The sequence below is a fragment of the Oryx dammah genome, unplaced genomic scaffold (genome assembly GCF_014754425.2).
Source record: "Oryx dammah isolate SB20612 unplaced genomic scaffold, SCBI_Odam_1.1 HiC_scaffold_18, whole genome shotgun sequence".
Lineage (NCBI taxonomy): Eukaryota > Metazoa > Chordata > Mammalia > Artiodactyla > Bovidae > Oryx > Oryx dammah.
The window spans coordinates 64,283,876-64,302,278 of record NW_024070202.1 but is presented as its reverse complement, the minus strand read 5'-3'; the positions used below and the strand labels follow the sequence as shown (position 1 = coordinate 64,302,278).

Here is an 18,403-nt window from a genome sequence, read left to right as displayed (position 1 = left end):
TCCTGAACAATCATTCTTCAAAGAAAAATAATAATCATAATGGTGCCATTTATCAAGTGCCTATATATCCAATATTCTATAGCAGGCACTTTTTAGATAGACTTGTCATTTTAAACCTCATAAGAAGAGAGATCTAAGTATTTACTGTTCTTGTTTCCCAAATAAAGTTACATCTCAGACAAAATATTTCTCTCAGAGACATGTAACTGCTAATGATAAAATTGCAGTGAAAATCCAGTTTTATTGGACAGATAAAACAGGCAGGGAGATGGAGAGAGCTGGCTCACACAGAAACATCTGATGGTTCATAGTGCCTTTTAGCCTATATGTAAAAATATGTTAGTAATAATGATATATTAACCAGGATTTTTGTTGTTGCCTGCCAGAGTCTAGCACAGAGTGCTCTGGTTGATGTTTATTCATTCAATAAATATCTTCTGAGATTCTCAATCAATACTTTTAATTTATTAAGTGCAAGATATTTTTTTTTTCTGATTGCTAATTGAAACATAATGATTTTTAATGACTTTTGTTGTTGTTTTAGCCGCTGAGTTGTACAGCCTCAGGGACTGTAGCCCGCCAGGCTCCTCTGTCCATGGGATTTTCCAGGCAAGAATCCTGGAGTGGGTTGCCATGTCCTCCTCCAGGGAATCTTCCCGACAGGGATTGAACCCACATCTCCTGCACTGGCAGGCGGGTTCTTTACCATTGAGCCACCAGGAAAGCCCATTAACCTGGATACTGGAGGATAAAACTATTCCAGTATTACTTGTTTTAACTAGTTAGAGGATATATATAGTATTAGTTTCTATATCCTGAAAAGGACATAGAAACCAGAAAACATCTAGAAAACAACATTTTATTGTTGTTCAGTCGCTAGGTCGTGTCTGACTTTGCGACCCCATGGACTGCAGTACATCAGGCCTCCCTGTCCTTCACTATCTCACTATCTCTTGGAGTTTGCCCAAATTCATTGAGTCAGTGATGCTATCCAACCATCAATCTTTCCTTCAATCTTTCCCAGCATAAGAAAAGAACATAAAAGGATGGAAATGGTAGGAAGAGGGTTTTAAATAGGTAAGAATTAAGGAGTAACTTTGTTTTCAGATACACAAAAGAATATTATGTAGAATATAATAAAGGACACAGACTAGTCATTTTTTTTTAGATTTTAAGCCTCTATTGAAGGCCAAAAAAGGCAAAATGAACTTAATCATGAGTGTTCAACTAGATAAAAGAACTGAGTGCTGCAAGGATGATTAAATGTAACCACAACCTAGCAGAACAGTGTGCAGAATTATGATGTTTTAAATTTTATGATACTAATGGCTAACATTTAAGTGCTTTCTATAGCCAGATAGTCTAGTAAGTGCTTTTGAATGTGAAAGTGTTCGTGGGTCACTCGTGTCCAGCTCTGTGTGACCCCTTGGACTGTAGCCTGCCAGGCTCCTCTTTCCGTGGGATTATCCTTCTGTATACACGTGTTTACATTAGGCAGCAGATGTGGAGAGGTTAAGTGCCCAGAGTTATGTGACTGAGTGACCAGAGCAACATGCAGGAGGTCTGTGCCCACACCCCCTCCACCCAGTGCTCTGAGTGGTGGTTGCTTTGTACCTGCACCCCAGGAACTAGAACACATGATTTAACAACACTCCACTGTGAATAATACGATACTAAAGTTGTCAGTAACTTTTTCCTTTCTGGTCTTTTCAAGTTAAAAGTTGTGGGGTGTTTGTTTTGTTTTTACTATTATCAAACTAATGGTAATCTCTCTTTTTCTTTAAGCCTCTCTATGGCTTACTCCAAGCAAAACTTCAACTCATTACACATGCATATTTTGAAGAGAAGGATTTTTCCCAAATTTCCATTCTAAAGGTAAGTTTTTATCCTCCATGGATGTGTCTGAAGACAGATTCATGAATCAAGTAGATGTTTAATATTGTGAGAGATGATTTATTAACTTAAGAAAGACATTCTTCTTTGAAAATAACATTGAAGGGCTGAAGATCTGCCCAAAATGTACAATTTCTACTGAGTAAATTTAACAAAACTATCTTTTACTGGAAATGATGACTACAGTTGGTTATAACAAATATTTCTGTTAATGGATAATAGCCCTTTTGCTATGGCATTGCTTCTCTACATTTGTTATCTCATTAATACCCTGCACAGTATGTTTATATATCAGGTTTCTGGATCCTAACTCCCATACCAAAAAGCACAGAAAAACTACATGACTATTTTACTAAAAATAATGTTTTTTTCGAGGCTGCCATTATTGTATACAGCATGGATCTCCCCTGGATTCTAGTGAGAGAGCAACAGTTATTTAGCAAGGACATAGAGGGAATTTATCCTAGGAATCCATACCACCATGGGAATGGATCAAGCTCTAAAATATAGAGGTACAGAAAGAAGGAGTGCTGGCAACTGGCAGAGTTTCAAAATGACAAAACTGCTTCAAACAACCAGTTTTCCCCTGGTCATCCTATTTCTGATTCAGTGTCTAAACTGATGGTAAAGTGTTCTAAACTAAATCTTATTTTATAGGAGCTCTATGAACATATGAATAGTTCCCTGGGAGGAACTTCGTTAGAAGGATCCCAGGTATATCTTGGTAAGTTGCTTTTTCTACAAGTCAGAAGAAATGCCCTCTCTTCTTTTTGTTTGGCATGTTGGTTGCATGTAAAACTTCATGATCAGAGTTACATTTCTATATGGTGTCTAAATTCTGCAACCAAAATTTAGAAGTATTATTGTATAAAGCCTATTTCAGCTTTTCAGAATAATAATGGAAGTTTTTTCTTTTCCTTATGTTAATGCTGATCAGGTCAGTTCCTTGTCATACACAGGGAGAGCAAGGGAGAGAGAGATCTGCTTATTAGTGTCTTTCTATTCTAAGATTTTTCAAGTTGGGGGTTTTATGCCATTTTCACAACCAAGAACATCCATTGGTGTGTCGGGTACTCAGTAAAAAGTCCTTTTCATAATTATTTTTTAAAAAAGTCTTGATCACATAGTGATTTATGCTCACTCACTTCAAATTTTAGCATAAAGAGCCAAACTGTGCGAGGTTCACTTTTGCAGTCCTATGTGTAATGGGAACTATAAAACTCCTATTTTTCTCTGAATTAATTTATCTTGTCTTATGGCAGATGATCAGAGAAGACTGTGATTCAGAAATAATACCTATGGGGTATAGTGCCCAAAAGCCTTGTTTAAATGATTGACTGCCACTATGAAGTACAAGCTTCATGATTTCTAAACTTGTGTAATTTGTAAGATGGCTTTAGAATGGAGAGAAGGCGTGAGAGTTGCACAGCCACAACATGAGCCTCTGGCCACAAGTAACTGTTTGCATTTAGATTAGAATGAATAGAAATTAAATAAAGTTTAAAAAGCAGTTTGTCAGGTGCCGTATCTCAAGTACTCAGTGGCCACTTATGTCTACTCTATTGGACAATGTAGATTTAGAATATTTCCATTATTGTAGGACATTGTATCCAACAGTGTTGAAGTTCTGTTTGTATGTGTACATAATCAGATATTACATAAATATTTAAATTTTGCGTAGTCCTACTTTTACCTTTTTTGAGGAGATTAAACCTTCCTTTGACAAAAACAGTAGGTTGTAGTCAAAGATTAGCTTTTCTTTTCTTTTTTTAACATAGGTTTATCTCCTCGGGATCTTGTGCTTCATTTTCGACACAAGGTATGATACCTTCTTTAAATTTATGATGTACTAAAATTATGTTCATTTAACTAGGAAGATTCCATGAGCTGCATGGTCTAATGCAGATTATGGCATAACCATGTTTTAATTTTTCTGAGATAGCTGTCATAATGATAGAAAGTTAAAAGTGTTGATAGTGCTTATATAATAGAAATTTCTAAAAGTACACACTGTCTGTTTATTTCAGTGCTGGATAAGATACTTTTTTCTACAGTTGTTGATATTTTGGATATTATGAAATTAGAGTTGAAAGAAACATGTTTTATTTTATTCCTCTTCACTATGGTTTATTACAGGTTGTTGAGAATAGTTCCCTATGCTATATAGCAGGACCTTGTTGTTTATCCATTCTATACGTAATAGTTTGCGTCTACCAATCTCAAACTCCCAACTCACTCCTCTCCCAGAAACCCCACACACACTTGGCAATCACAAATCTCTTCTGTAAGCCTGTGAGTCTATTTCATGGATAAGTTTATTTACATTGTACTTTAGATTCCACATGTCAATGATATCATATGGCATTTGTCTTTCTCCTTCTTACTTCATTTAGCATGATAATCTCCAGGTCCATCCGTATTGCTCTAAATGGCATTGTTTCTTACGCCTGAGTAGTAGTCCACTGTGTGTGTGCATGTGTGTGTGTATACCACATCTGAAAGAAATATGTTTTAATTAATCTTGTAGACTATTTTGTATGTTGCCCTGAGAGTGAAACATTTTCCAGCAAAATATCTGTACCTAACGTCTTTTGACTGGGGCATACACACATTCATTGTTCCCTTAACACGTATAGTGAGTATCTGTCTGCTCTGTGAGTGCCCTGGACAAACAGAAGTAAAGGAATAGTACCTTTCCTTTAAGGGGCTTGCAGATATTTCAAGCAAAAAATGGCACAACTTCCTCCCAAAAGTCCAATTTGATAGTGATTTAAGTGGTACTCACATTTTTTAGAGAACTCAGATACTTAATTTATCAGTATAAGTTCATAATTTTCAATTATTTTTAAAGCACTAGAATTATTTAATATTATTGACTCAATGTTACATGGTTATGTTTGAGGAGGGACAAAGGCAAATGAATAATAGGCTTGGATTTCTTATTTTAATACAATATTATTTTTCTTTCTTCAGGTTCTAATCCTATTTAAACTAATTCTTCTTGAAAAAAAGGTGAGATTTGAATGGATGGAATATTTAACATTTATTGACATTTCTTAAAATTAAAGTATAAATTAAGACTTTTTTGGCTCTCAAATTGCAGTGAGCTTAAAGTACATATTCTTTTTTACTACTATAGAAGTGTGAATTCGTGCAGTGTTTTCTGGGGGCAGCTTGATAGTATTCAGTTATCAAGGTGGTTTTGACTATATTAGGTAATAGAGAACTCTGTGTATGTATGCATATGTGGCTGTGCTGCATTGGCATGCAGAATCTTAGTTACCTGACCAGGAATGGAACCTGTACCCTCTGCAATAGAAGTCCAACGTCTTCCCCTGGACCTCTAGGGAAGTCCCCAAAATTCAGTCTAAGTTGACTTTAAAAATGTATTGGCTTGCTTCAGACTTGAGAGTATGTTGACTGAATGGTTTGATAATATAATTAATTACCTAGATTTTTTTCATCTCTTTGCTCTACAGTCCACAGTGCTAGCTTTATCTTGAGCCTGATTTCCCTTGTAGTATAGGATTACTGCCAACAGTAGTTGAGCTATATGCTGCCTCAGCTATATGCTGGTGGCAGAGATAATATCTTTTCCCTAATCTAATGCGAATTCTTCCCTTCAATTCATTTGGGCCTGTGAGGCCATATGCCTACCCAGAACCAATAATTGTTGCTAAAGAAATGCCTGTATTGATTGGCTTAAGTCTGGGTTCCAGATGCACTCTCTGGTACAAAGGGACAGGATTGCCATGATTTTAGATAAAAAATTATAAGGGATTTTAGACCAAGGTCTCTGCACATTTAAGCCCCAGGGCCAAATCTGGCCCACCACCTATTGTTGCAAATGAAGTTTTCTTGGAACACAGTTTCAGCCATTCTTCAACTTATTGTTTATGGCTGCTTTTGCACTACAGTGGGAGAGTTAAGTAGTTGGAACAGAAACCAAATGGCCCACAAATGAAAAATGCTTACTATCTCACCCTGTATAGAAAGTTTGCTGACCTCTGGTTTAGACTAGTCAGGAGCTATTCCTGGGTCTGTGGTCAGTATTACTGTGCTCAATAGAGATGGAATGGATGTTGGAGGGTCAGTCATTCACAATGTCCAGTATAATTCATTATCATAAAAATGTTTATCCATTTGGCCCAGTAATTGTCCTCTTAAGAGATTTATTTTCCAGAATTTATCTGAGTTGACACAGAGCTCTAAGAGAATTAAGTTTTGATTTATCTTGTATATAATTCCAAACAACAAAAAAGATTCTGAGTGGTTTTATTGTTGTAAAGATGTTTCATAGCATGTTAAGTGAAAAATGGTGATCCAACTACATATCAAGCCCAGGATTCTGATTTTATAAATAAATGTATTTATTCATTGAAACGAGATTGGAAGGAAAGACAGCAACAGTTTGGTGACCATGCATATTTTTTAAGAAGGAAATACTTTTCTGTATTCTGATTTTCTGAATGAATATGTATTCTTTCTTCAAACAGGAAGGTAAATTAAAAAAAAAAAATGAAACATGTACTGGTGAAATAGTTCAACCTTTAAAAAAAGCTTAGTTGTAAAATACATATAACATATAATTAACCATCTTAACCATTTTTAAGTGTGCAGTTTCATAGCATTAAGTATGTTCACGTTGTTGTGGTATTACCATCTGTCCTCAGAACTCTCTGTGCAAAACCAAAACTCTACCCATTAAACAATAACTCCACTTTCACCCCTTCTCCCACCACTGGCGACCACCCTTCTACTTTCTGTCTCTATAAATTGGACTATTCTAGGTTTCTCACAAGTGAAATCATATCTGTTTGGCTTATTTCATTAAGCACAGTGTCCTCAAGGTTCATCCATGTACAACAGATGTCAGAATTTCCTTCCTTTTTAAGGATGAATAATATTCCATTGAATGTACATAGAGCATTTTTTTATCCCTTCATTCATTGATGGACACTTGGGTTGCTTCCGCCTTTCGGCTTTCATGAGTAATACTGCTGTGAACATGGGTCTGTGTAAATGTCTTCAAGGCCTTGGTTTCAGTTTTTTGGAGTGTATACCTAGAAGTGACATTTCTGAATCACATGGTGGTTCTGTTTTTAATGTTTTGAGGAACTGATGTATTTTCCATAGTGGCAGCACCATTTTACATTCCTACCAACAGTGCACAAGGGTTCCAATTTATCCACATTCTATCCAGCATTTGTTATTTGCTTGTTTTTTGATAGTAGTCATCCTAATAGGTGTGAGGTAGTATCTCCTGGTTTTGATTCACATTTTCCTAGTAATTAGTTATGTGGGCACCTTTTCATGTTTTTGTTGGCCACTTGTATATCTTCCTTGGAGAAATGTCTTCCCTAATCCTATACCCATTTTTAATCAGGTTTGTTTTTTTGTTGTTTAGTTGTAAGTTTCAAATCTTCCCTGGTGGCTCAGACGGTAAAGCGTCTGCCTACAATGCAGGAGATCCGGGTTCAATCCCTGGGTCGGGAAGATCTCCTGGAGAAGGAAATGGCAACCCACTCCAGTATTCTTGCCTGGAAAATCCCATGGATGGAGGAGCCTGGTAGGGTACAGTCCATGGGGTCGTGAAGAGTCGGACATGACTGAGCTACTTTCTTGTAAGTTTCAAATTTTTATTGCAACTTATAATTTAAAAAAATGTTTTTCAAAACAGCACACATGGTTACATATATCTGAAAAAAAATTTTGCAAAATAATACTTAGTCTAGCCACATGCAGTGGCATTTATGATCAAGTAGACTTTATTTAACATGGCAAGTCATAGGTATACCCTTTTTATATTCACTTGGTAAAGACATCCTTTAATGCAAGTCTTGGTTTCTCTGTATTTGCACACTACTCCTTAAGTCATCAATGTTTTTAAGGAGAGCGCAGGTGATTGTGGGCACCATGCTTTATTAGATATGACTTAGTGCTACTAAATGATTTAATTGTTAAAGAAAAAAACTCACCTCAGCAACTCTATGCTTGTTTTTTCATCTGATTTAATTATCACTAGTGTTAGTTTTAGTTCTGTATCTAACTGAACCCTGTCCCTCAATTTTTATTCTGAAAAGCCTACAAGAAAGTTGATAGAATAATTTTATATGGACACTTTACATCCTTCATCTGTTAGCATTTTGACACTTTTGCATTACATTGTTTTATATATGTTCATTCTTCCCCCTGAATCATAATAATTTTCAACTAATTTGTAGAACCACAGTACTTCATCCCTAAACATTTTCAGATATATTTCTTAAGAATAAAGGTATATTCCTGGGGCTTCCCTGGTGGCTCAGTGGCAAAGAATCGACCTGCCAGTGTAGAAGACATGGGTTCAATCCCTGATCCAGGACTATCCCACATGCTGTGGGACAGCTAAGCCTGTATGCCCTAGAGCCCATGCTCCACAAGAGACGCCACCACAATGAGGAGCTGTCACACCACACCTGGAGAGTAGCTCCAGCTCTCTGCAACTAAAGAAAAAGCCCACGCAGCAATGAAGACCCAGCACAGCCAAAAACAAATAAATAAAACCTTTAAAAAAAGAATAGGGTGTATTCCTACATAACAAAAGTATTTTCATATTCAAGAAATTTAACATTGAGATAATAAATGATATCTAATGTACAGTGCCTTTTCAGATCTCCCCAGGTATCATAATAATGTGCTATAAACTGCTTTTCTTAATCTGGAGACCATGGATCATGTAGTGATTGCATTGTTAGCTCTCTTTATTTTTTTTATTTTTTATTTTTTGCCACTTTATATATTTAATTGAAGGATATTTGCTTTACAGAATTTTGTGGTTTTCTGTCATACATCAACAAGAATCAGCCATAGGTACACCTATGTCCCCTCCCTCCCAAACCTCCCTCCCATACCTCCCTCCCATCTCACCCTTCTAGATTGTTACAGAGCCCCTGTTTGAGTTTCCCGAGTCATATAGCGAATTCCCGTTGGCTATCTATTTTACATATGGTATTATAAATTTCCATGTTACTCTCTCCATACATCTCACCCTCTCCCTCCTCCCCTCCCCCAGGGTCCTTAGGTCTGTTTTTCTATGTCTGTTTCTCCATTGCAGCCCTGAAAACAAATTCATCAGTCCCATCTTTCTAGATTCCATACATATGCAGCAGTGTATGATATTTGTCTTTCACTTTCTGATTTACTTCACTCTGCATAATAGGCTCTAGGTTCACCCACCTCATTAGAACTGACTCAAATGCATTCCTTTTTATGGCTGAGTAGTATTCCATCGTATTCATGTACCACAGCTTCCGTATCCACTCATCTGTCAATGGACATCTAGCTTGCTTCCATGTTCTAGCTATTGTAAATATTGCTGCAGTGAACATTGGGGTACATGTGTCTTTTTCAGTTTTGGTTTCCTCAGGGTATATGCCTAGTAGTGGAATTGCTGGGTCATATGGTGGTTTTATTCCTAGTTTTTTAAGGAATCTCCATTCTGTCTTCCACAGTGGCTATATCAGTTTATATTCACACCAGCAATGCAAGAGGGTTCCCTTTTCTCCACACTCTTTCCTGCATTTATTTTATTTGTAGACTTTTTGATGATGGCCATTCTGACTGGTGTGAGGTGGTATCTCATTGCAGTTTTGATTTGCATTTCTAATAATGAGCAATGTTGAGCATCTTTTCATGTGTTTGTTAGCCATCTTTATGTCTTCTTTGGAGAAATCTGTTTAGGTCTTTTTCCTACTTTTTTTTTTTTTAGTTTTTATTTTTACTTTATTTTACTTTACAATACTGTATTGGTTTTGCCATACATTGACATGAATCCACCACGGGTGTACATGAGTTCCCAATCCTGAACCCCCCTCCCACCTCCCACCCCATATCATCTCTCTGGATCATCCCTGTGCACCAGCCCCAAGCATCCTGTATCCTGTATCGAACATAGACTGGCGATTCATTTCTTACCTGATACTATACATGTTTCAGTGCCATTCTCCCAAATCGTCCCACCCTCTCCCTCTCCCTCAGAGTCCAAACGTCCATTCAATACATCTATGTCTCTTGCTGTCTCGAATACAGAGTTATCATTGCCATCTTTCTAAATTCCATATATATGTGTTAGTATACTGTATTGGTGTTTTTCTTTCTGGCTTACTTCACTCTGTATAATCAGCTCCAGTTTCATCCATCTCATTAGAACTGATTCAAATGTATTCTTTTTAATGGCTGAGTGTTAGCTCTCTTTAATCTCAAACAGTTCTACCACCTCACTTCTTGTTTTGTTTCTCTGTTTTCATGACATGGATCTTTTTTTCTTTTTAATAATCCAGATTAGTTGTATTTTAATAGATTTGTATGATTATTTTCCTTTGGCTCATTTCAGATTAAACTTTTTTGGCAAGAATATTGTATAGGTAGTGATGTGTCCTTCTGGGGCATCATAACTGGAGGCCCATAACTGCTTGTTCTCTTATTGGTGATAGGAAGTTTGATCATTTGACTAAGGTGATTGCCAGGTTTCTTCATATTAGTACTTGTTATTTTCCTTTGCAATTAATAGGTGAACTGTGGGATGATAAATTTGAAGCTAATGTGAATATCCTGTTGCCCAAGAGCCTTGCACAATAGTTTCAGCATCCATTGGTAATTTTTACTTGAACCATGATTTTCTGATTCTGTCATAAATTCTGTATTTATTAGCTGTTATACTTCCATAAAGAAGAGTTTTCTTCTCTCCCTTCTTTGCTTTTTTCTTTTTTTAAAAGTGTCATTGTGGACTCGTGGATTTTCTAATTTAATTTTATTGACTCCATTTCAGGTTCTCTTTTATATTTCTCCAGTGAATAAATTGGTGGGTGCCCTGATGACTGTGTTATCCCTTTTTCCAGGTAAGAGGGTAGCAGTTTCCAGTCTCTTACTTATTCTGGACCTTTGAATGATAAAAATTTTCAAGGACAAAGTGGTTAGGGTTACTGTCTATTTTAATAGGATATTTTCACTTTGGCAATAGATTTCTCTTTTGTCTGGCTTTCAGTTAAAATTTGAGCAAGCATAGATCATTAAAATTTTTTATAGGAGTTCCACTATTTAAAGCAGAATACACAGCTCTTATCTTCTAATATCTTTTTCTAAGCCAAACTTATCTCCAATATTGTATGTTTTAGGCATGATTGAACATGGACTCAGTGACAGTTCTCAGTACAGACCCCGAAAGAGTATGTCTGAAGATGCTGGGCTTCAGGAAAGTAATCCCCCTGCAGATGAGTTTGTTTCTATGCCTGCTTCTGACATTTCAAATACCACCTTGGGAACTGTCAAGAAAATCCTGGGGAACCATGGAGGAGATGCAGCCATCAAGACTCAAGAGCCTTTGTTCCAGGTAGAAGATGATAGCAGTGAACAGGAAGCCAGTGATAGCAATCAGTATCTGAAACCTCCTTCTCGCCCATCTCCAGAGTCTTCAGAAAGTGACTGGGAGACCTTGGATCCTAGTGTCTTAGAGGATTCCTCCTTGAAAGAACGAGAACAGGTGGGGTCAGAACAGACAAACTCATTTCCAAAGGACTCTTTGCTCTCAGATAGTCCTCCGATTACTGTTCAACCTCAAGCTAATACCGGCCAGGTGGTCCTAATACCAGGGCTGATTTCTGGCTTGGAGGAGGACCAGTATGGCATGCCCCTGGCCATCTTCACAAAGGTAAGAGTTAACATCCTTTATTAATGCCCATAAGGATAGCACAAAATCCTTTCAAAATTTAACTTTCAGTGTTGAACACATTTAAGTCTGAAAATTCTCATTGAAAACTGTAAAATAACATAGCAGATGTGTAGTACTCTGACATCTGTAACCATGATATAAGACTGCAGGGGATTTTGATTAGAGTTTGAAAACCGAGGTCAGCAATCACTGTGTTTGGTGTATTTTTCATTAGTCAGGTTTACCTTCAGGGGAAAAAACAAGACAGCGTTGATTACATTTAATGAATGTATATTAAAATACCATAATTCCAAAAGCTACAATTTTATAAGAAAGAATAAAAAGCTTAGATGGCTAACTTAAATATCAGTACCCTTCATAGATACAATACACTGTTTTGGTTAACTTGCCTTAAAAATTAATCTTTAATCTTTTTATGGAAAAACATATAAAATGTATTTCTAAGTTTTAAAAATAATTTAAACACACCATAGTAAAACAAATTGCATCTTTGATTCAGTATCTTATTTCTAGGATATCATTTCTTTATGTCAGTAATACTATATTAGGATTCTGGAAGCTACATTTGAAGGGTTTTTTTTTTTTAATCCTAACAGGTTTTTTTTTTAATCTAACAGGAGAAGCTACTTTATTGTCATTCATGAATTTTTTTTTTTTTTAATGAAGAAGATGAAAAGTCCCATTTCATTTTTCAGTCAAAGAAGTATTTATTACCTTCCTACGTGCCAGGCCCTCCTTGTACTAGGTTCTAAATTCTTATATCCATGGCTTTTCAGTTTAACCATGAAAGATATATCTGTCCAGTAACTAGAACAAAATTTATGTTTTTCTCTAAATACCTTCCTTTATGCTGGAAGTAAAACTTTATATGGAAAAGAAAATGGATAGCATTGACTTGACATCAGTCCTTCTCCACTATGTGATAAATTCTTTCTGGGTTTATCCAGTTTTACAAATAAGTACTTGCCCCAAGTCAGTACTGCTGAATAGTTAGCAGAAAATGCTGTCTTTGTTCATTTTGTGGTCTGTTAGGGGATGCTGAAATTATCTTTATCGGTTTCTTGATTGAACTAATGCATATTTGCTTAAAACTGGAGTTTAGGAGCCTGGGTGGAAAACTCTGGGCCCTCAGACTACTAAGTATACTCAACAGCCACAAATTGTGGGTTTTCTGAACTCACATGTGGGTGTCATGACTGCCTATACTTTTTGGAGCCCTTACTTTTGCAGCTTCACCCATCCACTCTAATTTTTATCATTGTGGAGACACCAGGAGGGAGATTAACTGGGGTGGGGGATTTTGGTTTTGTCTGCGAGGTCACTGAATTAAACAAAGCAATGTTAATGTGTTGTATGTGCTGTTAATAAACTGTTTGGTAGAATATTCTCTTTGTGTATGTTATACCAGTACTGAATATATGATGGGTTTACCACAATCATTATGGTAAATTAAACATTTTCCTTTAGGTTTTCTGTTTTATTATGTAATGATTCAAATCTAACTTGTTTAATCACAGTTTCAAATACAATTGCTGATTCTTTGATGTCAGCAGCTTTGGAATATGAAGTATACTTAAAAATGAGTTGCCTTTAGGCTTTTCTTTTTTCCTTCTCTTGAAGATCTTAAAAATACTTGTAGAGAAGACCTGGATTAGCAAAGCATCCTGAAAAGTCATTTCAAATGTAGCCAAAGAGAAGCTTGGATGCCCACACAGTATTGCTGAAATAAGATAGCAAGCTTTGAAGAGAATAGTGAGTTGACTGGTCCCCTGACTGTGTTCGCATATGAAAGTTATGCTTGGAGAGATTCCAAAGCTCCAAATTTCCAGTCTTCTCTCTGGGACTTGAAATTGATAGTGCATTTCTTCTCAGTCTTAGAGATGAGGCTTATTACATAAACACTGTAGATACCAGACTCTTAAAATATGCTTGAACTTTTCCTGAGAGCTGAATTAGGGATGTAAGGAAGAAACTAGGTTGCTGAGGGAGAGGAGATGAGACTGGTGGCAACTTTAGGACAGGATTCCGTGGGAGGAGAGGAGGGCAATGAGGGAACCAAAGGAGAAAGATGAAAATTTAGAAAATGTACCTATGTATTCATATCTATGGGTGATTTTAGGTATTCACTAAAAAATTTTTTTTTTCAAAGTGAAGTTTTTAACTTTTAAAAAAAGATGAACACCTACTTCATAGTTTTTTTTAATTGCATGTATCTGGTACTTTTTAAAATTTAGTAATAATTGCCTCCACCAGAAGATCACTTAATTCAGAATTCTGTTGTTTCAGTCTGTAACTGTTTTAGTAAAACAATAAACTTATGAAAGAATTAATAGTAAATGTAGTTGGAAACCAAAATTTTTTCTGCTTCATGTATTAAACTTCTTTATATATTGCTTCTGAGTTTATATTTGGTTTGCTTGCTTACAGTGTGTCATATTCAAATTTAGGGAACCTACAAATAACTTGACGACTAACTAAAAAGTAACAGATACAATGTTTTTTAGTTTTATTCAAGCAGCACCACAATTTTTCCCCCTCCTCTCTCAACGTGATTTTTAGTTTCATCATAATTTTGCATGAAGTTGTGTTTTATTATTCCTCTGTAGTTTTCTGGTTTGGGCTATTCTGCAATATGTAAATTATGTGGATGGATATCTACATTGTTTCTAGTTTCTGGTTACTACAAATAACGCTTCTATTAAATTCTTATTCAGTAATCTTGGCTGTATATGTGCAAGCATTTCTTTAAGAGTCAGTGCTTAGAAGTGGGAATGCTGGATTATAAGGAATGGGTAGATTAGCTTTACTAGAATAATTCCAATCTGTTTTCTAAAGTGGTTTTGACGATTTCTATTCCCACAGCAGTGGATGAGAGTTCCCTTTGCTTCACATTGTCACCGATGGTTATTATTGTCAAACCTCCTAATATTTAGCCAGTCTCGTGGCTCTTGTCTTTTTTTCTGTAGCCACTGTTGAGGCTGACCATCTTTTCATATTCTTGGTAACCTTTTGAATTTCCTTTTGTGTAGTAATTGTTTAAACCTTCTGGATTGTCTCCCTCATTCTCATGATTTGTGAGACTTCAGGCTTTGTAGTTTTGACTTCCACATTTTGGGTTTTGTCTACCTGGAATTCATTTTTGTGTATGTTGAGGAAGGGCGTCTGTCTCTGTGCTTCCATGTATCTGTCTATCCTTGGGTCAGTCCCACACTGTGTTAATTACCATTATGTTGTGTCAGGCAGAGAAAAGGCTTCCTCTCTTGCTATTGTTCTTCAAGAGTTTCTTAGCCCTTTGCATTTCCACATCAATTTCAGGATCAACTTAAGTTCTTTCTTAAGAAGATTTAGATAGGGGTTACTTTTGCTACTGCTGCTGCTGCTAAGTCGCTTCAGTTGTGTCCGACTCTGTGCAACCCCATAGATGGCAACCCACCAAGCTCCCCCGTCCCTGGGATTCTCCAGGCAAGAACACTGGAGCGGGTTGCCATTTTCTTCTCCAATGCATGAAAGTGAAAAGTGAAAGTGAAGTCGCTCAGTCACGTCCAACTCTTAGCGACCCCATGGACTGCAGCCCACCAGGCTCCTCCGTCCATGGGATTTTCCAGGCAAGAGTACTGGAGTGAGTTGCCATTGCCCTAGTCATGAATTGTTAGGATTCCTGTCTTTTACAATGATAAGTAATGCTGCAATAAGTAACTTTTTACAAATCTCACACATGAACAGGTGTATCTGTAGGATAAATTGTAAGAAGTAAAATACTGGGTCAAAGAATATGGATATGTGTAATATTTTAAGGACTGTATTTCATTTTTTAAAAAAAAAACTTTGAAACAATTGACTTTTTTAAAAAACTACATTCTTAGTTTTCGTGCGACTTAGCCAAGAATTCCACTGTTGACAACAGACTTTTCTTCTTTAACAGAAGCAGCTGTGAAATGCAATACTATGAGCAATTGAATCAATCTTTGTAAATATTGGTAGTTCTGAAAGTGCCCTCATCAAGGATTCTCAGTCCTGGCTGGGGGAGTAGGAGTACTCGGAGGAGTCCATATAAAGTTTGAAAGAGCATTCAGCATTGTAGTATTTATGTTCCGAAACAGGTAACAAGTTTTTAATACGTAGCCCACAAGGTAAAGTATGACCCATGAGTCTACCAGCCGTTTGAGTGATTTGGCATGAGGAGCATGGGTCCTTTCCACCTTTAGTCACAAGAGGGCGTGGGTTGAGAAGCACTATATACTGACTATGTGTAAGGCATAGACGGGTTTATGTTGCTGCTTCTACTATTTCACATTTTATAGAGGAGAGGAAAACATTGTCAAGAAGGAGAATGAAACCAGTTTACCGGACATGTATTCCAACTTCTGGAAGTCTTTTCTCACGTCTTCTCCTAATAGCTGGCTATATGGTACATCCTAGACATAGGGAAGGACATGAAGCAGCAGAAGTGGTGTCTCCTTCCCTCAGAGAAATTCTCATGGTGGAAACAAGACATTATCCGGATAACTGTGGTTCAGTGTTTTGTTTTATTTTTTTAAAGATGATTAGAATAACAAATAAAACTGTCATCGAACTTGATTGAAAACAAACTCAGGAGTTCAGCAAGTCCTCCCTCCTGGCTTTATACACAGATTATGCCACTTGTTGGGATCTGTCTTGATTTAGAATTTTTCAGCAGAAATTCCATCCTTCAGTGCATCATTCCAGTGTTAGCATTACTTTTTTCTCAGGATATAGGCTTTTTTTTTTTGTACACTTAACTCCCTGCTGTGGTTTGGCAGTTAAAATATTTAATTTTCAGGGCAATGGTATTTTCAAATGCAGTTCAACTGGAAATTTTAAATACACAACTACTGCCATGGTCATTTTTGCTTTGAACATTTAGTAGCAAATATCTTGAAATACTGTATCATTTTAAATTATAGGACAGTAAAATAATTGCTATGCAGTGCTTTGCTATTCTCACAAGAGTATTTTGGTGGTTATGTGCAAATGCCTGTGTTTTAAAATTTTACTGGAAGAAGGAACAGCTTTCTACTAAACAGCATACTTTTAATGGGCTTAATATTAGTATTTCATTCCTAAAAAAAAAAAAACACCTAGCTTATTAGTTATAGTGGAAGCTTTTAAGTTGAACTGAAAGCCAAGTGGTCACACAAGACAAACCTTCATGTTAGACCACCTTGCCAAGATTTGACCATTCATGGAGCAGGTTAGCAATTAACTGGCCTTAAAACAGTCAGGACCTGTGGTTGTTATTATTGGTATATTATTGTGTTGATTCAAAGATCAGCTGTGTTAGGAATAGCATGAGGTTGGGGGAAGATTGGAACTTTCCTTTCCTACTATTAGCTGTCTAGGCTTGACGAGGGGACTTCCCTGGTGGTTCAGTTGGTAAAGAATCCACCTGTGATGCAGGAGACCCAGATTCCATCCCTGAGTGGGGACAATGCCCTGGAAAAGCAAATGGCAACCCATTCTAGTATTCTAGCCTGGAAACTCCCATGGACAGAGGAGCCTTGTGGGCTACCATGGCCCAGTCCATGGGGTCGCAAAGAGTTGAACAGAGCTTAGTGACTGAACCACCGAACACTAGCTGTTAGGAGAGACATGGCTGTCCCATCACTTTCTAACATTTTCTGCTCTTACCACTCATAGGGGTATCTGTGTCTGCCTTATATGGCACTGCAGCAGCATCATCTTCTCTCTGATGTCACCATTCGAGGATTTGTTGCTGGAGCTACTAACATCCTTTTTCGACAACAGAAACACCTCAGTGATGCCATTGTGGAAGTAAGTTGACATCTGAGTGCAGGTCCTTGACTGCTGGTCCCTGTTTTACTTTTTTAAATGGAATTTGGGGCATAGTAATAACACTGATAGTGGTCATAATTGCTTCCTTTGCCAGGCCTCCTAAGCACCTTAGGTATATGAACTTATCTAATTTTCATAACAACCTGTGAGATAGGCATTGTTACTGTCCTATCACACCTGCAGAAGCCAAGGAACAGAGGGGATCAGACAGCTGCTAAGTGGATGAGCCAGGATTCCTACCAAGGCAATCTAGTCGTACTCACAATAAAAGTGTGTTTATCATTTAAATAGTTTAAATACCTCTACCTTGTTTAATATGCCTCAATATCAAACAGAAGGAGCTAGAGATAAACATTTGATATCTTATTAATATAGGAGAAGTATAAATAATTTAACTTTTACAGTTAAAATAATTTTTACAAATGGGTGGAGGGGATTTCAGCCACCCTAAGGTTTCTGTAGTTCTTAACAGAAAGTACCAGAATGTGCTTCCTGGGGAAATGTTTATAATACAATAAATTAAAAATCTGGGATTCAAGGTATATGGTTCCCAATATTGAGGGAGAAAAATACATATATTATACCTTCCAAGACAGAAGGATATAGATGAAAGGACCACAGAGTTTTCTTAAACATTATTGTTACATTCTAGTTCTGAAGTAGGTTGACAAGCTGATGGGTATTTATTATTATACTTTAAAACTAACTTGTAAGTTACATATAGTTCTTTCTGTGTCAAGTATTACATACTAAATATACCCCAAAGTATCTGTTCAGTCAAAACAAAAATTTTTAGTAATTTTATTTAATTAATTGTATTCATTTCTGTTTGTATGATAAAGGTGATTTTTACTGTACATTTCTATATTTTCCAAAATATTTGTCAACATGAATCACTTTTATAATTCAAAATTAAGTATTTATGCATGTAAGAACAAAAAATGAGCATTTTTTTAAATAGTGAAAAATAAGAAACAGCTTCAGAAT

The 18,403-nt window shown here is 36.6% G+C and overlaps 1 protein-coding gene across 1 annotated transcript in view; it reads left to right on the top strand.

The window, feature by feature from the left end:
* AVL9 (AVL9 cell migration associated) overlaps positions 1-18,403 on the top strand; it is a 66,958-nt gene that overhangs the window by 27,505 nt on the left and 21,050 nt on the right. Inside the window, exons 5-11 of the mRNA XM_040259672.1 lie at positions 1,786-1,875; positions 2,551-2,617; positions 3,672-3,712; positions 4,867-4,905; positions 10,703-10,772; positions 11,049-11,581; positions 17,261-17,395. Coding sequence (XP_040115606.1) covers positions 1,786-1,875; positions 2,551-2,617; positions 3,672-3,712; positions 4,867-4,905; positions 10,703-10,772; positions 11,049-11,581; positions 17,261-17,395 — 975 coding nt within the window. The remainder of the gene's footprint in view (positions 1-1,785; positions 1,876-2,550; positions 2,618-3,671; positions 3,713-4,866; positions 4,906-10,702; positions 10,773-11,048; positions 11,582-17,260; positions 17,396-18,403) is intronic.